This window comes from Cinclus cinclus, chromosome 13 (assembly GCF_963662255.1).
Source record: "Cinclus cinclus chromosome 13, bCinCin1.1, whole genome shotgun sequence".
Taxonomy (NCBI): domain Eukaryota; kingdom Metazoa; phylum Chordata; class Aves; order Passeriformes; family Cinclidae; genus Cinclus; species Cinclus cinclus.
This window is the reverse complement of record NC_085058.1, coordinates 10,173,396-10,198,277: the sequence shown is the minus strand read 5'-3', so window position 1 is coordinate 10,198,277 and position 24,882 is coordinate 10,173,396. Positions and strand designations below refer to the sequence as shown.

The 24,882-nt window shown below is 43.5% G+C and overlaps 1 protein-coding gene across 1 annotated transcript in view; it reads left to right on the top strand.

The window, feature by feature from the left end:
- The first annotated feature begins 347 nt into the window (after window positions 1-347).
- Window positions 348-24,882, top strand: part of TNFAIP8L3 (TNF alpha induced protein 8 like 3) — a 43,613-nt gene continuing 19,078 nt past the window's right edge. Inside the window, exon 1 of the mRNA XM_062501533.1 lies at window positions 348-399. Within this exon, the coding sequence (XP_062357517.1) occupies window positions 348-399 (52 nt within the window). The remainder of the gene's footprint in view (window positions 400-24,882) is intronic.

Below are 24,882 nucleotides of genomic sequence, written 5' to 3'. Positions count from 1 at the left end.
CCCTCTTCTGATTTTTGAGGACACTTGTCGAGGAGACAAGGTGAAAAGAGACCAGGCGGCTGAAGCTCAGGGGAGACGTCCACCAGAAGAGAGACGGAAAACACAGGCGGGAGACGCGAGGGCAGCGCGCAGCCCCGGCATTCGGGAACGGCGGCGCTCCCCCGGCAGCGGCCCGAGCTCGGGGCCGGCTCCGCTCCCCGCCCCGCCCGCCCGCAGCCAATGGCACTGGGCGGGGAGGCGAGCGGGGTGGAGGAGCAGCCGGGCTGCGAGCGCACGGCCGCGCAGCTCCGCCGCTCGGGCTCTGCTCCTGCCAGCGGCGGCCCGAGCCGCCCCCCGGCCCCTGCAGCATGGACTCGGACTCGGCCGAGCTCAGCGAAGGCGAGCTGGTCTCGCCCGCAGGTAAGCGGCGGCCGCGCGGCGGGCGGGAGGAGCGGGCTCCGGGCTCGGCTCGCTCCCCGTGCTCCCCTCGCCCGGGTGCCCGCGCTGCGAGGCGGCTCCGGGCGGCGCCGCCGGGCTGAGGGCGCGGGGCAGAGCCCGGCTCTCGGGGACGGAACCCGCGGGCTCGGGGTGCGGGAGAGCCGCGCTCGAGGGCTGTGACGCGACAGCCGCTTGAATGGCAGTGCCGGGACGAGCTGGTGCTTTGTACCCAGAGGCTGCGAAGTTTTCGGGGCTTTGGTCGTGGCTGTTCCGCTGCCGCTCCGGGACCGCCGCGCCTGGCGCACGGACGGAAGGGCAGACCCCGCTCCGGGGCGGGCACGCAGAGCCCCCGGCTGCTGCGCTTTTGCTTTCAAGTCTTAACTTGTCACCGGGAACCATGCTGTCTGGTTGCTGCAACCCACATAGTTCTTGGATGAGACAGAAGGAAAAAAATCAAAACCTCTCCTGCCCTTTCCAAACCTTCACGTTCCTGTGTCTTTGCGAAGCAAATGATGGTTGATGTGCCGTAGTCAAAGGCCGTCCTGCACGCCCGGTAAAAGCGGGGACAAGAAACTTGTGTGAAATACACGGAGGTGGAATCGCCTCCAGCATGGCACGTGGCTCAGAGAAGCGCTGTCACCTCACGGCCACACCTGTGAGTGTCCGACCCGTGGGTCAGCGGTGGTGTCATCCTGCCCGCAGCAGAGCGGGCTGCAAGGTGTCACACACACAGGACTGAGCTGCAAGGTGTCACACACACAGCACCGGGCTGCAGGGTGTCACACACACACAGCACTGAGCTGCAGGGTGTCACACACACACAGCACTGAGCTGCAGGGTGTCACACACACACAGCACTGGGCTGCAGGGTGTCACACACACACAGCACTGGGCTGCAGGGTGTCACACACACACAGCACTGAGCTGCGAGGTGTCACACACACAGCACTGAGCTGCAGGGTGTCACACACACACAGCACTGGGCTGCAGGGTGTCACACACACAGCACTGGGCTGCAGGGTGTCACACACACAGCACTGGGCTGCAGGGTGTCACACACACACAGCACTGGGCTGCAGGGTGTCACACACACACAGCATTGGGCTGCAGGGTGTCACACACACACAGCACTGGGCTGCAGGGTGTCACACACACACAGCATTGGGCTGCAGGGTGTCACACACACAGCACTGAGCTGCAGGGTGTCACACACACACAGCATTGGGCTGCAGGGTGTCACACACACACAGCACTGAGCTGCAGGGTGTCACACACACAGAGCAAAGGGCTGCGAGGTGTCACACACACAGCACTGGGCTGCAGGGTGTCACACACACAGCACTGGGCTGCAGGGTGTCACACACACAGCACTGGGCTGCAGGGTGTCACACACACAGCACTGAGCTGCAGGGTGTCACACACACACAGCACTGGGCTGCAGGGTGTCACACACACACAGCATTGGGCTGCAGGGTGTCACACACACACAGCACTGAGCTGCAGGGTGTCACACATGGCTGGCTCGTGGCAGATGTTGGACTGTCAGACATCAGGTGCAAAAGGAACCTATTTGACCTCCAGCTTTCCACAGTGGAAGTCATAGACATCTTTCTCTGAAGCCATTTAACTGGCATCAGATGCAAGTAAGTGCATTTGGAATGATGCCTGAAATGGTCCCAGTGATCATAATAAATCCAAATATAAAGTTGCCATGTTATGTTATTAGATCTTTTAAATAAATCTTTTCAGCATAACCAGTCCAGTTTGGACATGTACTTCACCCCAGCTAACACACTCCTCCATCCCCAAAAAGAAAGATTTGAACAGCAAACAAAACTACAAAGTCAGAAAAGCACCAAATATTTTGTGAAATAGTTCACCTGTCCTATTAATACGGCAGTGATAAACAATAGTAACAAGTCATAAGATAAATGTGTTCTCTGGTCTCCCAGCAGAACATTTTACAGCATAATGTTAAATCTAATTCAGTTTTAAATGCTACAGGTATTTACTCTTGATATCTTGTTTTGTATTTTCTTACTTGAGATCTAGAGAATTAAAGAAAACCAGCAACAGGTCACAGAGCTCCTCTTATTCACAGAGCTCTGTTAGGCTGAGCTTACTTGTAAAGACCACCAACAGCTATAATTTTTCATCCAAACAAATCTTCCAAGCCATGCATGAAGAGCAACTTACAAACATTACATTTATAGACAAATTAATATAATAGAGCTCCTGCCAACAATTTACTGTTTTGAATAGGATTTTCTTTTAAATAAATTTAAAATAACCATGCTTAGAGATTGCCATAAGTGCTTTTGATGTCATCACTTGCTAGCTGCCAAGAGCTGATGTTCATCAGTCTCCTTTCCTCTTTTCTATTCCTTCTTTGTACTGTTTAAGAGGAGGAAAATCTGGTATTCTGGCCATACATGGCAGATGCCTATGCAGTATAATAAAATTAGAATAGTGAGAAAACTTGGATGTTTTGTCTTACCCAGCTGCATTTTTTTTTTCTGCAGTACAGAATTACTTGCTCTTTGTATCTCCCATAATCTTCTGAAAAATAGATTTATTTTTTTTTTTGCTAGATTTCCTTTGGTCCTTTTTCCGTACTCTGCCATATGTACAGTGCAGCCTCTCTGTGTGGGTGTTCAGGCTGTCACTCAGTGCTGCACAGGCTGCAGTGGGGGATTCAGCCACCACCTGGCTCAGGGAGGTGCTCACCTCACCCATCCCGGTGACCCACAGCTCAAGGGGTGCACACGGTGTCTTGGAGGAAAATTTGGGGTGAAGTCCTGGTGACAGTTTGATTTTGGGCGCTGATTTTAGTCCAGCTAGACTTTTGCACTGAAGTTGACAGCAGCCCCAGTGTTTAGCTTGCTCTGCTCATTGCCAGTCCTGACACTTGCCCGGGCTTCAGCTGGCACAGCTCGAGCTCCCTGCAGCCACTGCCCACTGCTGAGGCTGCCTGATTGTTCCAGCCCAGTGGGATGCAGTTCACTTCATCTCCAGGGCTCCACGATGCTGATGCAACCCAGATGTTAAAGCACAGCCCGTTTCAGGGACTGCCCTACTCCTGCAGTGCTCTCCCAGCCTTGTGTTCTGTCCCGGTGGAGCGGCACCCGTGCCAATCCTGGACTCACACGGGTGTGCAGGAGGCTACCTGGTGCACCCCCACCATCTGCCATGCTCACGTGGCTTCCAAGAAACAGCTGGAATCTTGCTCCAAGATCCCAGCAGCCTCATCTGCTTTCATAGCCCACTTAAAACTTGAATCTCGAAGGAGGAAGAAAGACTTTTTCTATATTTACTCCAAACATGTGGTCGCAATAGCATCTTCATATTCCTTTGGTGCAAACAAAAAGCTCCTTATATGTGAGCAGTGCAAGATGTTAGCTGCATTTTAAAGCAAACAAACAGCAAAAACCACCACACCTCTTAACAACATTCAGCTCTACAGCCTTGGCCCCCACAAGTCTCCCACACCCAGCTATTACTGCTTTGCTCTTGAGGTATCTATAGGGTCAAAAAGCTTTGGTTTTCAAGAAAGGTTACTCATGAGACAGACTCAAATTTAGAACATTAAACAGGTCTTCACGGTTCTGAAAAAATATATAGATTGTGGTGCAAAAGAAGAAAAGTAACATGCTTACTAGCTAGTGAAATTTCTAGTTTTACCGTAGAGGTGACTAGTCACATTCTTTTCCTTGTCCTACAGAAGAGCTTTTGAGAACTGAACAGGTAATCTTAAAATAGAGCACTGTTCTCATTTTTTAATGTTCACCTATTGAGAGGTTGGGTTTTAAAAAAGCCCTTTTCAATAGAGTGATGGTCTCCTTTTCCTCAGCTCTTTCATTGTCACCCTGACGCATGAAAGAATGATGCTCCATGTCATCTTTCAGAGTAACAGTTCTCAAAAATTCAGGTCATCACCAACAGAAATGATTTAGCAGTGGGTTTGGAAATTCTGCATATAGGAGAAAAAAAGATGTGAGACCTGCCTTTGGTGTGCCTTGTCCTAGGTTCCCTGGCTGAAACAGGCAGGAGTTTGGCCACGTAGCTTTTATGTGTACTGATTTAAGCCTTTATACAAGCCACTAAATCACAACATGGATTTTCATGGTTTTTTTTTTAATGGAACTGTTATGTTACACTAGTAACTTATGATAACCAGAGGCTAAATTGACTGTATGGTCTCTGAAACAATACAGATTATCCTCATGAAGTTTAAATACTGTGGAGAAAAAAGTGTTGCTGGTCTCTCTTCTGGGTTTCCTTCCACAGAAGTCAAAAGACATTTGTCCTAGGGAAGAGCAGCTTGTCCTCCAAGTAGAGCTCTAATCTGGTGACAGGGGTTTTGGTTTTTGTTTTGTTTGTTTTATTTTAAGAATTGACAGGGTGAAACCTACAACTTTGTATAATGGCAAGAATAACATAATGAAGACGACCTGATCAACAGGCTTGTGCCCATAAGGCCAGTGGGAGCTTGATTATGACTTCAATACATCTTCAACAGAGCCAAGATCTTACCCTGCAATTCTTAAAACAAAAATGTTAATGCGTTAAAGTTATTTGATAAATTATCTGAGCTTTTCCCTGGACAGTAAATATATACTTAGTAAAAACCCAACAGATTTAAACACTATTTACTGGTGTAAAATAAACTCTACAGACAAGAATAAATTTTCTAGAGCTGTAGCACTGTTTGATTTGCAATGCTTAGCAAGTGATTTTTTTCTGAAAATTATATATCATGTTATGTGAACTGTCTGTAGTATTGTGATGTTAATCTTTGAAGCCTATTACATATTTTAATCATCGTTTTACAGAGTTAAATGCATTTTAAGAGTTAATATAGTCTTGTAAATATAAAATTAATTAGCAAGCATAATGAAGACATTTAAGAATTATTATTTGAGGCATCAGTAACATGCTTATGTGATGCATAGTGCAAGTGGGCATTGTTTAAACTTTTGCAATATCACACCGTTTGAAAGATATATCCTTTGCCACAAAGAATAATTGTGTGAAGGAGGGGTTTGGTTTACCAAAGCCTTGTTTTGGTTCTGCCTGGAAAGTTCCAAACAATAATATTTATTAGACTTCAGACAAGCCAGAAGAAGCAGTAGGTAATATGTTCTAGGTATGAAAACTTGAAAAAATATTTTTTAATGAAAGAATTTTTATTAAGTTCTTTCTAGCAGCTGTCTAAGAAAGATCTCTCCCTTCCCTTTCTTCTGGAAAACAAAGCTAATTGAAAAAAGATGGACAGACAGCAGACATGAACTAACATGGCATGGGACCTGTGCACCAAACTCTTACAGGGCTTTCTGGATCACTCTGCAAACTGAGGCAAGCTCAAGTCCAGGTCTCTCTGCCAAGAGAGGGGGCAAGAGTTGCTTTGGGATGAGCAGGCAGGAGCTGCCCAGGTAAGGATGTGAGCCACCAGCCCGGTTGGGTGAATTTTTTCTTTCAGTTTCCCCTCCAGGAATCACCTGGGCTGCTGATTTGCATACAGACCCCTCCTTAGCACAGCAGCTGTCAGTTAGGGAGCCTTGTCCAGCAGGGAAAAAAAAGAAAAAAACAACAACAACAAAAAAACACCAGGGTAGAAACTTTAAAGGGAAAAATTCTAACCATGCTGTAAGGATAGTAAAGACCATAAATAATCCTACTTTTGTCAAATTGACTAGACACCTTGGACAAACAATAATTTAGTTGAACAAGTCAATTTGTTCAAGGTTCTGTTCTTAAAATCAAGTGGAAATATGAACTTGATGAAGCACTGGATGGAAGCCTGAGCTAAGCTCGCCTGCTTGTGCAAGATCATGACCAAGCTGTTCCCCCACCTGAGATTTTGATGCTGTTAGCAGTCAGTGAGCAGGAAGCTTCTACTCTTTCTAATATGTGGATATGGACAAGGAATTTATGATAGCATATTAAATTCATAAGTAGGAATATGAAGCAATTGCTGCCACACAGCAATTATTGGCCATTCCTGTTTGCCTTGCCAAAGGTCTGGGATGAGACTGAGTTCTATTTAAAGTGATATTTTGGCAGTAAGGAATGAGCTGTACAAAACAACAAGTGCACTGCCTCAAAAAACTCACACTTCCCCTTTGAAGAAATAAATCTTTTAGCCTTTCATCTCCTCTACAGCAAAGACTAAAAAGTCATGGTGGAAAGAGTACGTCACCTTATTTAGCTGGCAACGGAGCAATCCAGCTATAAATCCCAGGTAAAAAAGGACAACAGTAGGCCAGATGAGAGAGTTTTCCTGAAGACCTGGCCTGTCTGAGAAACCTTTGGTACTTGCATTCTACCCACAACATCAAGCTTTGGGTGACAGGCCCTCCCAGGAAGGTAGGAGAACCCTGTAACTTTCTAAGAGACCTCACTGCTTTATCTGGTAAACTAAGCAGGGCCTGGCTGTGAGCCCAAGCAGTGGTACACAATCCTCTAAACTGTTTATCTATTAATACACTTCCTGGCACTGTTTCAGCCCATGCCAGATAGCCTCCCACTAAATGTCCTGGCATGAGACAGAGGATAACAGTGGCCAGTATGAATTAAACAACATTTGGAGTGTGGGAAAGAATTCAGCCTGTATCCAGATGGCAGTACAATGCATGGACAAAAGGTTCTGTCCTGCTTTATTAACAGACACAGATCCTGTGGTCAGAGCAGGGTGCAGAGGTTCTTCTCTGGTACTGTGGCTTCTGACGCCTGCTCAAGGTGTCCAGGCTGTTGGACTGCTTGGGGATCCCACTCAGGGCAGCTTCCCTGGGCTGAGACCTGGGTTTGGAGCCTTGCCCAATTAAAAGTGTGTTATTTGCTGTTTGCCTGCAGAAATGTCTCTGCCAGTTCCATTATGGGAAGCCATTTCATGGGCTGACAAATGCAGCTGGAGGAGGTCCATGGGAGGCTGAGGCTTGTTGCAGTAACTACAACTTTGTACCCCAGCCTCAGACATCATCTTGAGAAGCCAAGCTGAGCTCATGAGCTCAGATATGGGCTGGTAGCCAGTGAGTTTTTCTGCTCTTTAAGGCAGACACCTTTAACAAAAAAGGCTGACAAAGAGCAAGGGTCACTCTGATGTCTTTTCAGTGGTCACTAATCCCTCCTTGGTACAGATGCTGCTTTATGTCAAGTTTTAGCAGTTCTAAAACTACTCAGCCTTCCTGCAGAGGAACAGACTGACCAGTCCTTCTGTACAGGTGTAGATTTTGGCTGACATCTGTTGATAAAACAATACAAAATAAGGCAGGAAGATTAAGCCATCTATGAAACAAACACTTCAACATGGAGACATTCTCTTAGGTCATCTTACTAGTGCTAGTTTAATATGAAATTTAATCTAAACTTACAGTAATCCTCTAAAACATTAATAGTAAAAGTTAGCATAATACCTCACTTATCACCATCTCATTCCTGGTGTTAACTTTGTTTGTCCAAGCAGTTTGTGTTGCAGGAAAACCTAAATTATTTCTTTCTTTCTCTTTGAAGAAAGGTATTAATGCTATTATTGTGCTACTGTTTCCTTTCCAAATAGTTTTCCATCTACTTTTAGAGCCTGTAGTTTACATGGTCAAATCAGTGACAGATGCAGGTCAAACAAATACAAGTTTCTTAGACTTTTCAAAGTCGGGGGTATTTTTATTTGATTAAGATAACCATCTTTCAGATGATTCTTTCAACAAAAACTCTTTGCCATATAGTGTTATGCCAGGTGAGTGTCTGTAGCTTTTGTTTACTTGCATTTAATTTTTGCTTTGTGTTTATGTGCACCATTTCCCTCTAAATCCCAGAAGTCAGAAGGAAGTAGGCTGAAGGTATCAAGAGTGACCTTCATGTTCACTTCAAAGCAAGTTATAGTTGGTGCCTCACTATTTTTATACATTATTCATCATCTCCACTGTTAGGAGGAATGTTTACTAGTAGATACAAAAGTAATCAGTACAGTCATTATGATGCACAGCTACTGGATTCATTAGCAAGTGATAAAGAATTGGTGAGGAAAAATACTGACTTGAATTACAGGTTTCAGAATGGGATAAAAAGTTCAAGCCTAAGTATGTGTAAAACCACTTGCACAGACTTTGTACAGTGCCAGTATGTTCCCTTCCTACCCCCTTGGACTAACTGGTGCTCTTTAAATACATCTGTACATCTAGCTCTATATAACAAAGGGAGCTTCTGTTCAATGATTAAATCTCTCCCACATCAGAAACTAGCTTCTGTTGTATGAATCTAGCCTGACCTCAGCTGAGGTTTCTCTGGCTTCTCTCTTACCTGCATTTGTTTTTAAGAGTCTATTTCTATACCAGTTCTTAAAGGTCAGTATCAGATTATCCTGCATAAGAAGGAAGGATGTAACACTTTGCATCCTTGGGGCAGATAGAGCTGAGAGTTTACTCTGGCCTGCAGTGCTGTCCCTTCCTCTCCCCCAAAACAAAGACCCACAACCAAATGCAAAAGCAACAAGAAGAAAGGAAAACAAGCACTGAAAACCCCCAGACCTGTACACTCATCCAAAACAGTCACCACTGGCATTTCTCTGCAGAGCACTTCCCCTTACAGAAAGCATACAGAACTGATGGAAAGCCAAGAACAAATTGTCTTAAGGACAGATGAATACCAATGTTTTCCACAATTCCATGATTTAACTTTACAGTTTGGATTAAATCAGATGCTGGAGGGCTTAGAGCAGTCCCAATACTTAGTTGTTAATCAGCTGCATCCCTTTATCCTCCAGGCCAGGTCCTATATCTCCTGTAGTTCTGAAGCCAGACTGTGAGCTAGGACTCTTAACTAGTTGGTATCATTCACTTCTGCACAACTTTCTCCTGAACTTGTTGATTTTACTCCGTGCTAGGTGTTTGAAAGCCTAGCTGGGGACAGCCAGAAAACAACCAGTGCTTTGTTGCCCCATACTTGTGCTGGTATAAATGGATGTTTCCACTCCATCAGGAGCAGTGGGTGTCACTGCACCCTGGGAGGACAGGCAGAAACTCCTCCTGCTGTGAGAAAAGGCACGAGCAGAGGGCAGGGAAGGTCTAAAATCTCCTTGCACCCTCGCTTTGCCTCTGCCACCAAAGAGGCTAAGACCCTTGTAGGAAGGCAGGTACCCATATTTTGGTTATATTCTCTCTGTTCTATCCTCTACAATACTTTCAAACTCTCTCTTTTCCTATCCATCCTCATATCTTACACTAACAATTTGTGTTCATTCTCCAGATACCCACATCTTTGTAGCATTTAACTGATCTCTCACTTCTCTGTGCCCCAGCCAATATGCTGTTCTCCTCAAGCCTCAGTTCTTCCAGTATTGATCTGATTCTTCTTCTTCAACTCATTTCTTCTCAAATGCTCTTGGGTTTATGAATTCTACCACTAAAAAAAAGGGAGTAAATGCTGTTAGGTTATATTTCAAGAAAGGAGCAATTGGTGGAAGTAAGATACTGACTTGGCATTGTAATTAAAGGTTCTAGAAACAGGAACTAACCTGCCATCTCTGGCAAACAAAAAATACTGACAGTGGGCTTGCAAGTGGATCAGGAAAGTTAATTTGACTTTGAAATACTGAAACAGGTAGATGCAATATTTGCCAGAAAGTGAGAACACAATAGCATCTTCACAGATAACAAGGGCTTCCCAGCTATTTCCAGAATGCATTCCTGAACAAACAACTCCTTGAAGGAGCAGCATATCCTCACCCCTATAAGTTCAAATCGTTGGGATTGAATAGCAGATCCAGGGGAGAGTTGCATCTGCCACCAGACACAGCAGTCTGTGACTGTCACTGATGCAACGAGGTCAGAGGAGGACACTGTTTTCTAGAGATAGAGCTTAACTACAAGGAGTAAAGGAAACCAGAGCCTTGCTATTATGCAGAGTGTTGAATCACAGCATGCAGATCTCCCTCACACAAGGTTCCAAATATATATTTATTAAAAAGTGACAGTATGCTTTCATTAAAAAAATATTAGAAGAGAATTCACAGAAATTGCCTCTAGAAATGAAGCAGAAGCTTTAAACAGCTGTGAAAAGATAGTGAAGGCAAAAGATGCTTGTGTAAACTAAACTTCTTCACTTGGGACAAGAATGTCTCAATTTTCTTCTGCCGATGAAGCAAGGATGAGAGCACAGAAATGCACTGAGAGAGGCTCCAGGGAAAGGGCTGAAGCCCAGGAATTGCCAGCTAGGTACAGACTCACCAGAACACCAGCACAGTGCCTACATCCACCTTTCCACTCTGCTACTCACTGGCCCGAGCTGACTCAAGGTAAAATTGGGCCCATTCCACCCTTTGGAGGGTCAGCAGCCACCCTGACACTCAGCTTTCATCTTCCATCAGTGGGGAAGAGAAACAAGGTTCCCAGAAACAGGGTGCCCATTTTCCACCACAGCATCTGTCCCTGGGTTGCTGGCTCTGTCCAAGCCCCCTGCCACATCCTTGGCCAGCAGCACCTGTGTGTGAGCTGCCAGGACCCCAGAGGGGACACAGTGCTGCCCAGCAGGCAGGGAGAGCATGGCTCTGCCCTTCCCTGTTTGTGTGGTACAGTGCACAGCTCTGCAGCCAGAATACCTCTGAAATTCCCCAGAGCTGTCTGCACTTGCCCATCCGTGTTGGGAGGATGAGTACCAGTGTCTCCTGCGCTGCTGGGAGCTCTGTGTATTTACCTTGAACTCTGCCAGGGAAGCGGTGCCTTAGCAACAGCCAGGGTAGCACTGGAGAAGAGACAAGTGATGTGTAGGAAGAGAATTTAGGGCGATGGTGGGGGAGAGATTATTCAATGTTTTCCATATTGTCATATAACAGAATTTCATTTCCTTGAAGTTACTGCAGTCAATGACAAGCAGAAGCGTGCACGTGAAATAACTCTGGCTGAGCAGCGAAATGAAGCATGACTAGACATACCAAATAACCCATGCAGACTGCAAGAGGTTGTTTAAAAAAAATTATATACTTGTCACTGAAGAAGCTTTTCTATGCTTATAATTCCTTTTTCCTCGTAGCCTTGTCTGATGGAATTCATAGAGCATGTGTGCCATTATGTTGAACAACCAATTCTGGAACACTTGACTTCTCTCCTCTCTTTTATAGGCATTGAAGCAGTAGTTACACTTCTTAATGGGGATTATTTTAGGGACAGTTAAGGCCTCTGCTTAGTCACTTCATCATTGACTAAAATACAAACTTTGCTCATATGCCATTAAAGAGATTGAAAACAAATCTTTAAATAAGTACTTAGCTTGCTTTTAAGGCAATGTGGTTTCTTTACCATGATAAAGTGATAAAAATACATATGAGATCATAAAGCTCACAGTAATTTTGTTGCTGAAGAAGTTTTACAGCTATCTGCTTTAATTCATTTGGTTTGAAACTAGCATTTTTTTAGTTGAAAACATTTTTTATGCAAACAGCATGTGATTGAATATAACTAAGCTTTTTGTATGCATATGTAAAGTGGACAAAAAAGATTTTCCCTAAGTAAGGAAATGCTATATATATAGAAGAAAAGCTGAAGACTTTCAAGTCACAGACTTCAGTAGGTTTGTTAACACCATCCCCAGGGAGGTAGAAAGACAAACAGTAAAAAAGCAATTTCCTTCACAGGAACATACAGAACATCAGAAACACGTAGTAAAGAGAACAGTATTGTGCAGAGTGGAAGACATTTATCCTGTGGGTTCACGTTTTTCACTTTACTAATCATCATTCCCTATTACCATAATCAGGAGGTGCACACACATCAGTAGGCAACACTGAGATTTAAATGGTTTTAGCAAATGTCATAACCTGAATATGCCAGAGAAGGTGTAGCCTCCACAACTCTTGAGATGCAAAGTGTGGAATAGCCACTCTGGGGAAGAAAGAATACTACAGGGCACGACTGTGCCTTCAGAATCACAGACCCACTGGGGATAGAGCAGCCTGTGCCCTCCAGAGCTGCCCCAGGAGCACCATGGCCAGGAAACTGCATCCCTAGTGCTGCTGCTAAGGGAAAAATCCTGCATCCAGACCTTCTGCAACTTCTCACACCTTGAGGGTGGCAGACCTGGATTGTGGTAGGAGTTGGACTAGCTGCTTTTACTTGATTTTTTCCTTCTTTCTTTTTTTTTTTTTTTTTTTAAGCAGCTACACCACAAAAGAGTTAATATGAACACAAACACACAAAATTTGTGTCTAATGTTCCTTTCATTTGGGCTCACTGACACACGGCTTGCACGATGGTAAGGAGGAATCAGAAGCTTGTCTATAGCAAACAGAAATTAATGCTGGGACAGTGCTGCCTGTGCCATTGAAAGCAGGGGACTCAGGCTGCAGTAGTACAGTTATTTAGGCAGAGCTGACATCACAGAGGAAATGTTAGATGGCTGCACTGAAAGGGTTTAGGAAGGAGACTAGGATGTGCATGGATGTGTCAGATTTCAACAGATGGAATGCTGATTTGGGGTTTATGTAATTCTGAGCTGTTCTAACAGTACTCAGGGACAGACATGCAGAGTAACAGAGAATAGCAGTATTTAAGGAGCTTTGCCATGTTTTCACATGCTCATTTGGAAAAAAAAAAAAAGATGGGAAGAAAATATCCAAATAAGTTTTGCCTTCATAAAAAAAAGAAACCCAAACACATACACAAAAAAGCCCCCAAAACCAGAAAAAAACCAAAAACAACAACAAAAAAAAACCACAGTGGCAAGAATCCTTTCTTTATGTGACATCCCAGTTAGGTTTGTGCACTAGTGACACTGTATTCATATTAAAGCAGTTTAGTACATTGTAAAGGGCATCTGTCATCTATATGTCTTTGAAAATACACTTTACAACTTCAGATTTCTGTTAAATAATGCCTTCCTGAATTTCAAAGCAAATAAAACTGGAAATTTAAGGACACTGTAAAGATACTAGGCTAATTTCTTTGTGCAGCCTCCCATATGATAACTTTAAAAAGTGTGGTGGATAAAGTACTGAGCTGACAGCAGGATCTTAATGACAGCCTTAAGCAAGTCTTTCAGTTGTGTCTATTTCTCCTCCCATTCCTGGTTGTCTTTGTCTGGTTTTCACTTCACTATTTTTAGGTGAGGTGAAATTAATGTCTTTCATTACATTTGTGCAGTAAGAACCCTGAGATGCTTTATGAAAAGCATGTAAATACTAATATCAGTGCAAGGCATGGCCCCTCATAGGTGTATTATTAGAGGGCTTCCCTACCACAGGAGAAAATCTGCACTTCTGCAGTTCACACATCATCTTAAATGTGCAAAATACATACGCATTCAATAAGGACTTCCAGGAGCTTTTTGTGAAAAAGACTGTGGTTTTTACACTACTTTATCTTAAACAAACTTGACTTTTTGTCACATTAAACAGATGACTCAAATTATTTTCTTCAATAAGCAGTACTATTGCATATCATAAGACAAAGCAATGTTACAAGCAAAAGTAGAAAATCTATATTTTTAGCAATTGGGTTAAGTTCAAGACACGTTTTTCTCCTCCATTTTTCCATTTGTTTCTGATTCCAACAGTTTAGCTTTCTGGCAATGAAAATATGTTTGGAATCAAAAGAGACCCCACAATTTGAAGTTACCCCGTGTTACTTTAATATATTCTTACTGAAATAAGGAAAGCCATTCACCCAAAGAGAATTTACCAGAAAGGGCTTGGCAGCACTAACCTGCTGATGACTGGTGGTCTATTGACACAAGTCTTTGCAGGGTGGGATCAAGCACAAGAAAAGATCCTGATGGAGTGGTTGGGCACAGGGTTTCTTCCACAGCCTTTTTCACACACCGTGGTTTAACACTGCATCACCCATGAGAAACTTGGCGCAAGGCACAGTGAAAAGTTCCCCACTGCACACAGAGCCACTGCTTTCTTTACAGCCCAAGTTTCAGTTCTTGCACACGCAGGAGTTTGTGTGGACTTCACACATATAACCCACCTACACAATGATCTTCTCGAGAGGGGCTTGCTGCCAAGCTGGCGTGTGTGCAGGCCAAGGGATAGGGACATTTTCCAGCCCTGTCTGTCAAGACTTCCCTGCAGGAAGCTGGCTTCCTAGGGTGTGAATTTGTGCTTCTAAACCATCTGCCCTATGCTGCTTCTTCTCAGGCAGTGCCTTAGTGGGAGAAACAATAAATCCTGTTCAGAGGTGATGAGGTCTGGTAACCTGCCACTAACCCTCAAATTCTACAAAGCCAGATGAAACCTGGCCTGAAATACAGCAAACTCCAAAACCAGGTCCAGCCAAAACACAGCTTTCCATTAACAGAGCTCTGACAGTCGTCTGTAGAAACACAGGTTGAAGACATCCTAGTAAACAGCTGCAATGGATAATGTTCTTTTCATTCTCTCACTTCTCTAGATCAGTTTATTTAATCTAGAAATGAAATCATGGCAAGACAACATTTTCCACACTAACGCATACTGGATCCCTGCACAGAGGGATCAATGTCTGTGGAAAGACAAGAGACACACAGCATGTTTGCAGCCAGGGAAATTCAGCCTGACATCAGGAAAATCAGAGTTACAACCACTGAGAAGGAATGTTGGTCTTTAGGAACAGATCAGACAACTATCTCTTCTAGCCTGATCTCAGAGAAAGGAATGGATTAGATGATTGATATAAAGCTTTTTTCCTTCAGCCCCAGGTTTCTATGGCACTGAAACAATACACAGCAGTTCAGAGATTAGCTCAGTGATGTAAATAACCATGTTTTACACCAAACCTGACTCACCTTCCATGTGAGCAGACAGAATAACCTTTTCCAAAACTCAGTCCTTAACTCCCATCCCATTTTAACACTGATAGTCTTTCAGATAAAGCCTCCAGTTGTTCTGGAGGATACCATTCCTTCAGCTAATACCTGTGTAGATTGCCCCATCCTAACATCAGCCAAGCAGCCCTTGCCAGCTGCACCTTGTTCACTGATCAGTTACCTAATCAGGACATTGCAGGTGATTTTTAACACAAACATTACTTTCCAAGGTGTAAATGCAGACAGTTCAATTGCAGAGACTCATAAAGAGCTGAAAAAAAGAATTAAAAAACACAGTAGAACATTCTTGTCCTCCAATCTGCAGCAAGCCAAAAAAACATAGATTGCATTAAGCCATGAGATCAGGTGCACCCTGTATGTGTATCCCCTGGTATCAGATCACTTCCACAATCCATTCTCATCTCCCTAGATTGCCTCAGGTTGATTCCTCCCAGCATCACCTGGGGCACCGCTGATCCTGAATTGCTACAGCAGGCACTGCCCTGTGCACTGGGTTGGCCTCACCTGTCTGAAGCCAGTGTTCCTCCAGGAGCCACCAGGTGCAGCCTCCTTCTGTGCCAGCTGGCTTTGAAAGCAGCAAAAGAGCCAGTCCAGATCATCAGCAGATGATACCTGGTGGTCTGTCAATAATATTTATACTTCCATACCCCATAGCCACTACTGACACCTCACGGCAAACCTCCCCCTCTTAATTAACAGTAAAATGTGTCATCCATAGGTGATGGTAGATGCAACTTGACTAATGCCTGCTAGAAGCACTTTGTGGGTAGAAGCTACACCTGGAAAAAAAGGAAGGTGGATTTTAATTAAAAATATACCATCTACCTCCAGCCTACATACTGATTACATGTTGATCTACATCTCAACAGTGCAGTGAGGCCAGGAGACAAATTAATACCAGGTGTAGGTGCTGAGGAGCAGACACACTTTCTGTCAAACTGGACAATGTAATTTTATACATTAAACATCTGGGTTTTTTATTTCAATCTTGTTATAACAAAGCTATATATAGCAGGAAAAAAGGAGTCTTACTAAAGTAGAGCTGTTCCTGAAGTGACCTAAGATAGACTAAACAGACCATCTGTCTTAGGAATCTGATTTTAAACCAGAAATAAAAAGAAATGTTAGAACCTATGAGTTATAGTTAGCCTTAGTCCTTTTTTCAGAGCGCTCTAACTTTCCCCTGCAAAAATGTAAACAGACTGAAAGAGGGGGAGGAAAAAAAAAAAAGGTTTTCTGAAGTTTTATTGCCTAGAGGGAAGACAGGGAGGAAAGTCATTTTTCCTCTCAGGGAGGGAGCTACAGAGTCTCTCTGAGCTATACAGGACAAGCACATCAGAGCAAAATTACTGAAGTGCAATGCATGAACAAGACTACTATAACAAAGTGATTGCCATCATGTTCAGCTATGTTGCTGCCTGAAATAAACTTACCAAACCTTGATGATACTCATTTGAATATTAAAGGAGATACACGTTCATTGCTGTTTTAGATGAAAATAACAGAAAGCAGCTAAAATTATAATAGGACAGTATTCCTAAGGACCATGTAAACTTGCACTACAAGAAAATACCCTTTCTGTGAACTCCTCTTGAGCATGGAGAATGTACTTATTTATACTGATTAATCCAATAGTTTCCTCTCTTTGTTTCAGACTACTAATGAATATCTCTGCTTTAAAAAAGCAAGCAACCAACCAACAACAGCAACAAAAAAAGCCAAAACCAAACACAACAAAAAAGAAAACCACACAACCTAAACAAGCAAAAATCCAAATGTTGCCAAACTAGCTTTACTTTTAAAGTCAGAGAGTGAAGAGATGTCCTTTAAACCCATGGTCAGACAGGCTAGTGGAGATGTTACTAAACATAGTGCCAGGGGAATTGACTCCTTGGTTCTTGCAGGACTTTGCCAAATGCCCTGCCAAACACCACTGTGAATGTCTGACTAAGGAACTGTAACGTCAGATTTTTACTTTTAGCTTCTTTCAGCAAAAACAGTGGAAACCTTCTACAAGCAGTTGGATCCATTCTCAGCTCCATGAGATAATGGACCAAAACTACAGCAACCGTGCAGAAGCCCCAGGTCCCACCTGTACCTGCTGCCAGAGGAACAAAAGGGACACAAAGCCCTGGCCCACGCAGAGCCTGTGGCACTGTGACAAAGCCACCATCTCTCACAGAGGCTGCCTGCGGGCCCCAGGTGCCGTTGGACAGGGCAGTCCCAGGTGGGACCAGGGCTCCTTCCAGCCCAGCACACCACGTCTCGCAGCAGCAAAACCCCAGACAACAGCTGAGGACATTGTGATACCAGCAAAGCGATTTCTCACGACAAACAAGAGCCAGCAGCACCCGGGAGCTGCACGCTCGCCGTGCAGGTTGTGCGTCCTCGTTCCAGCCTTCCACAGCCCCCTTCTCCTCCAGGCTTCCCTGCAGGAGCGGCGCCCTGCCCTGCCTTGCCCTGCCCTGCCCTGCCCTGCCTTGCCCTGCCCTGCCCTGCTCTATTCTGCCTTGCCCTGCCCTGCCCTGCCCTGCCTTGCCCTGCCTTGCCCTGCCCTGCCCTGCCTTGCCCTGCCCTGCCCTGCCTTGCCTTGCCCTGCCCTGCCTTGCCCTGCCCTGCTCTATTCTGCCTTGCCCTGCCCTGCCCTGCCCTGCCCTGCCTCTCTCACACTCCCAGCCCCAGGAGCAGCTGCTCACTGCAGCCCTGGCTCTGCAGATGAGGAGCACCTGGTGCCATGGGGACACTGCTGCTGTGCTGGGGCCAGGGCTCTCTCTGAGGAAGGTGCCACTGCAGAAGGGCTGGCAGATGCCCACGGTGCCTCCTGGCACCCCTGTTCTGCCCTTGGTGCCAGGTGAATTTGCCATCCCAGGCTGCAGCACCAGCTGATGCAGACACTGAAGTTTTGCATTCTGTAGGGGCTGTGACCCTCAGGTGAGCCGTGAGGCCCCCGGTACTTCCATAAAGCTCCATCCCTTCCAGCTGGAGCTTTCCCAGCTCCCAGGGGCTGGGAGAAGCAGTGTTACCATGTGTGTCTCCCATGACTGCACGTTCTCTGTCCCTTGGATGGAGAATTCAAAATGTGGGTACCTGGCTCGTCTGATTTTGAGCCATCAGTTCTGTCCTCGCTTTGGTACTTCAAAGTCTGCTTTTTGGTTTTCTTCTTATCACTCATTCCTGTGTTCAGAAGCAGAATATAAATAGGATCACAGAAACCAATCTTCCATTTCTCCCAGAATAAAAATTAAATCTGCACTATTGGCATCATCATATGCAAGTAGCAATCACAGAGTAGAACTACACACCCGGTCATAAAAAGATTCATCAAATATTAAAGGAATTTGATTTTTAATTGGACTCTCAGTGGTCAGACTTTTTTTAATTCTGTCAATACTTTTGAAAAGCATTGGCAGAATTGTCTTGCAGTATAAATTTGGTTAGTACATAAAATAAGTATCTTCAGATCAGAGTAAGGCAATTTAAATGCTCAAAATACCTTAGGACTATGAGGAAAAACATAATTACCAATTTGCTGCTAATAAAATAGATTTTTGTTTATTGTGTAACGCTGAAGAAAGGCCTGACCTTGCAGCTTTAGTTTGGTAGAATTCCCATCAAGTGAAGAATTAGTGCTAGACATAAGTAATCACATGGGAAGAATGCAGGAAATATTTTTCTAATTAAGGCTTTCAAGTTTTTTTGGAGTAGCTAGCAGGTATCATCAGCTCTGGGAAAGTTAAATGCTTAAGTGTCATCATGGAGTGTGAAAATTACACTGTCAAAAGCCTGCAAGGGGCATAGCACCGAAGTAGGGAAATAGAAATTTTAAATTAATTTACTGTCCCACTCATAGCTTAGTCTAGGTGGAAGTTCTCAATCTGGAACTGATGTTATTTGGGTCTCTGTCTCACATCCTTTACCATATCTTTCATGGTTGCTAAGAAACAGCAGCATTACAGCAGAGTAATCATTCGTACTTCAGTCTAAATTGTGGTTAATTAGCTGATGTGTGAAGTGGGATCCCTACCATGAGAAGAGACACCATTTATGTGTAGAAGCACAAACCAACACAACTGACAAGCTGAGGATTTGTTCTCAATCAAAATGTTCAAATGGTAAAAAGCTTTGGAAAGTTTTCTTTTCCTGGAGTGGTTTATAATGCATGGGGTAGAATAAAGGAATCATGATTAGCTGTGTCCCAAAATCTGTCCTTTCGCAGGCCTTAATGAAAATTCTCAGCTTGAGTGTGAAATGTGATGGGTATAAAACCAAAGATGATGTAATTGGTTAAATTAATACAAAAGGAATTTGTTTTCTGACATGGATAATGTATACAGCAGGACAAGTTTTACAGCTTAGGAGAAGGTGGGAAGTAAAAGATGCTACTGGGATTTTCTAGAAGGCTTGAAGGTAAAATTTTATGTGGAAATTATTTGGGACTAAAAATGTTTAGGATACACAAAAAATAGCTGATTATTCTTCTCTTCTGTATTTTGATTTACCCAAACAAGGGTAACCATCGGGGTCTTGAACAGAAATAAGTCTTGGCTGTGTCATTTGCCAGGGAATTTTCTAATTAATGCCTTTGTTGTACATAGCTGTAGTCAAACGATCTTGTCATTTGATTTCCGAACAGGAGTGAAAATTTGGTATTTCATTAGGAAAGAACAATGAACAAGAGCCTGATACTTGAAACTCAGGGCAGATCTGTCATTCTCCTTCTAGCAAATTTGAGGCAGCAGTAATGCTGGTTGTTAACTAAGTCAAGTAAGAGATTTTTAAATACCTCAGAAACTGATTGCTGTGAAAACATTTTTTTTTTCTTTGTACAATTTTAGGTAATATACAATTGCCTTAATTTCTTATTGGAGAGGAAAATAATATTTTGCTTCAGTCTCTTTTCCTATTTCTTTTCCAAATATGGATGTTATGGAAAGACATTGCTAGGACAAGTGCAATGAACTTCTCAGTTTTTACTGGGCAGAGACTCTGACAGACTCTCTAGGTGCTAAGTGTTAGCTTTAATAACCATCTCAATCTATGCTCTGTTAGACAGCCTTCATTTTAGTAGTTATTTTCAAGAGCCAAAGTGCTTTGTGTGACAGTTTATTAAGCAGGATATACACTGCAAACAAAAATGTATTTGTGTTCATTATGCTTTGAGAGCTTTCAAATTACAAAATTGTAGAAAATATGTTTTAGATCTTTCTATATATTAAAAATACATCTATTTTTGTGTATGTTGCTATTTCCAGACTAGGATTCAAAAGTTACTACTCTGATTGTCTCTAAAGCTTCTATTTGCCTTCCTCTCCCTGATGGTAGAAATATTCATACATCTTGTAAGAAATCAATGTTTGTTTCATTTTACTGCTGATTGGGATGCCAGAGGGCTTTTAGGATGTATTGTAAATAAACAGTTTGAGTGAGGCCACGTTGGCTGTGCCCCAGAGGAGAAGCTATGGTAATTTTTGAAGCAGCCCAGTGCTATTTTGGACATGAGCTGAACAACCAGCTGTTGTCACTGGGGCAGAAAGAGGTTAAAGCAGGGGTGGATGCAGCCTGCCCCAGGAGAGGAGGATACACTGTGCAGCCAGAAGCACATCATGAAATGAATGAACTGAGCAGAACTGGGGGTGGAAGTGGGATAAAACTTCCCTTTCTCCCACTCCTTCCTCTGCTGATCCCAGTTCAGGCTGTGAAATTCATATGGGTAAAAAAGGTACCCATAAGATACTCTTCAGCAAGGCCCTAAAGAATAGATATTGCTGAGGGCTTGTGTTGGCCTTCAGCAATTTGAAGAGCTCTGCAAGGATTCTTTACACATCCTATTGCCCTCAGGTAATGCAGTATTAAGAAAATCTTCAGTTCTAGTGGTGAAGGATTATCCCTGGTGGCTCATGGCTGGCAAGAGTTTCACAGAAGCTTGCTGGCTCCTGATAATACAGTTTTCAGAAATACAGTGGACATTCCACAGAAATCTGTTTAAGGCCAGTGTGTTTGAAGTACATAAGTATTTTAGTGTTTTGTTACTCTTTGAACGTCATTGTGAAAACGTAGCGAGGCGTGTAAGTCAGTGGGATGGTGAGTTTTGTTGTCAATTCCCAAATTGAATGCCTCATTTGATTGTAAGGGATGTTACTTGAGGGACTGACAGCCCTACCTGTGCCTAGCAGAGTGGTTGCATTTTTTTAGTGGGACTAGTCTGTGAGTAAAACTAACCATGAGTTGGAATAGCTCAACTTTATTAAGGACAGGCTCATCCACAGTCTTGTGAGTGCTCTTTGGCTGATGCCTCCCAGACCATCTCTCTTCTGGCTTGCTCCTCAGGACTGCATTCCCCTGGAGTCCCTGGTGTTGTGGCTGTGCAAAGTAAAAGAAAAGCAGGGATATTGTGCACATGGTCAGGAGCCTTACGCAGGGCACACCACTCACTACCTGAATTCTGTCAGCAGAAGACATTCTCAGCAAGAGCTGCCATTGTATCTGCCATCTCCCAGACAGAGACGGTTGCAGTGTCAATATAGGTGGTACTTCTGTGCCCAAAAAAAAATGGGGGTCCTGAAACCAACCCAAAGGAATCTTTATTGAAGACACTGGACAGGTCTGTAAGTGCCAATCCCTTAAAGGATGGGCAGCGTGGCAGGGCAGTTCCACTCTGGGAAGGGGAGTGTGTGTCAAGCTCTGCTGCACCTGCAGAGCTGCTGCACATTGTTTCTGGGATGCTCTTGGAAAGGCTGAGGGAGATGCAGACATGTGACAAAGGGATTTGAGTTCCCAAATCCTCTGGCTGAATCTCCTGTGTATGGCACGGGCAGCGGGAGCCACTGTCGCAGCATCTGAGTTGTCACAGCAGAAAGGGAGGAGCAGGCAGGACCTACAGACACTGGGCAAGGACTGCATTCCTAGCAGCAGGCTCTGGCAGATCTCTGTGCTCCAGCGTTCCAGCTTTCAAAGGGAGCTTTTGCAAAAAGGCTATGGAACAGCCACTCAGTTTCCACTTGACAGAAAGCAGCAGTTCAACCCCACTAACTGTAGATTCCTTTTAGAGGACAGCCCTAGAAATGAATCAGTAAAAGGCACAACACAAAATAGGCTGCTGTTTCAACTGGCAACTGCAGAATGCACTTGTGTTGGGCTATTTCTGTCTTCCTCGTACAGGAATAATTTCCATCATTTTAAATCATTTTTCCAAGTTATACAAGCTGGTTTCATTTCCCAGCACTAATCGAGGAGAAACCGTTATTTAAATCTTGTAAACGATCATGGGTGAGTAGATGAACCTGTAACAGAGCTAAAGAAATATGCCAGATAGCCAAATGAGTTTGTTAGATACTCCAAAGTGCTGAAAAAAATAAACAATTCTGATTGGATCTTTGAGTGGCAAACTTCCAATCCCAGCAATAAAGCCAGGCCCTATGTACTCTGGAGCTGACATATTTCTTCAACGTAGAACAAAGTGAACTCTGCAGCAATGATGACTATAGCCAGCTATGGAAAGGAATAAACACTCCCAAGGAATAAGCACTCAATAGTCTACTGCAGTGTTTTCAGTGTTCTACTTAATTTTGCAGCTAAGTGCTTACAGTAAATTTAGGCTTATGGAGACTTGACTAGGTGTTCATAATTACCTTTTTCTCAGACATCTTGGACAAAGTTCATGGGCTGCTGTGGTCTGGGTATATCCTCCAGGTCTACAGTCCAGGACTCTCCTAGATACAAAGATGCAGCTTTCTATAATATGCTGCACTCAGGAAATAAACCTGTGGAGAACTGTGGATTGTTTTCTCTAACAAGAGCTGGTTCCAGTGCGATACCACACGTGAGTAGTGGTGCATGACCTCCCTGTAAACGTCTGAGCTTCATCCAATACAAGGAGGAAATGGAGTACTTTAGGGCTTAGTGATTCTTTTTTGCCCTCACCATTTTTCTTTTTAATTAATTTGTTCTTTACTTCCCTGCTAATAAATTAGACATCGTGGACTTTCATCTGTCTCTTTGTATAATCTGAACTGCTCAGGCACAGCCATGGAAGTCAATCTTTCAGCTCTGCACTCAGGTTTTTTAACACAGTCACTATTCATAGATTGAACATTACAAATATAAATAAGCTCTCAGAAGTTATAAGCTTTGAAGCTTTGTAAAACAACTGGTTCCAAATTAAAACAAGGACTGAAGCACCAGCAGCAGCCCTTATGTGGACAAGAAAGACACCTTTCATGTAGTGAGTACCTACAGAGGCCATACTGCTCACCAGCACATGAAAGGAGACCAGAGAGGAGACGTGTGAGACCTCCCTTGCACAAGCTTAATGCATTGTTTGTTTGAATCATGAGAAAACAGAAGCAAGAACACAGGACACTGAGAAGTTAAAAAACAAACAAACAAACAACTCAGCCTGGTTTAATTGGAAAGCATCACTTGGCTGGCTTCTTTAGTAATGGCTGGAAGCCATCCCAACTCTTTATATATTTAGAAGTGATACAATTCAACTCGTAAATAATTTTTTAATAAGCAACAGTGCTCCCAAAGTCTGTGATTTAACCCTTCAGTGTGTCTGAGAAATAGGGTTGTTCCTTTTATGCTTCATACATTTACAACATTTTATGATAATATTTTTTCTGTTGTATATTTTAGAAGTAGGACATCTCAATAAATGTATTTGCTGTCCTGTGAAATGACAAAGGCTTCAGCAATAGGTAATAATAACAACTGAAACAATAATAACATGATGAAACAATTAGTATTACCAGTCCTATAGTGTTGCAGAGATGAAATTATCATTAGGGATTTCTACATAAGTGGATGCAAGATTAGATTTGATTAAAAGCAGTATTTGCACTGCAAAATCTAGTGGTGCTGTGTTGTCATTTAGAATGAAAAATTTCCTGATATGTGTGTAACATATCTATGCATGAACATATACATACATTTGCATTTGTTTTGTTGGTTTTGTTGGGGAGTTTTGTTACAAAAGGACACAAAGTCTACATGACCAAGGTCAGTATCAGCTCTCTTAGTCTGAAGAGGAGCACTGAGCTGGATTCCCTATTGCATGCAGGAGCAATTCACTTTTTCAGCCAACATCAGTGCAGCAAAGCTAACTCAAATGGCAGACTCAAGAAGAAGGGGCTGGAAACCTGGGAGATTGACAGGCAATCACTAGGAATTTTAGAAAAATATACATGCACTTCCAACAGTATTTCATCCAGCCAACATTTTCTGTTGAAACAGCTTAATAATTTCAGTTTATATGACAGCTAGAGACAGCCCGTAACTTGTGATTTTCCCTGTTCTCAACTGCATGAGTAGAGAAAGCCATAGTATTTGTCCAGTCTTAAGTCTCATTAGGTTCAGAGTGGTCATTGTTCTTCAGCCAGTCTATTAAAGATAAATTGGATGAGGGGAGTGCTCCCTCATTGGTCCAGTTTGCCAGCACAGGTGGAGCTGTGATGGTGTACACCAGAGGATTTAGTTCAGTTTAAAGAAAAGGAAACCATTTCAGTGACTGATTCTGTACCTTGGGACAGAGGATATAGGAAAGACCACAAATTATTTTTGATTCAGGGGTTATGTTTTTCTATGACTTCAGTGCAAATTTCAGCCATGCTCTGACTCATCTTTGGGATATTATTCAATATAGCTATTAAACATTAGATTGCATTAACAAGGTCA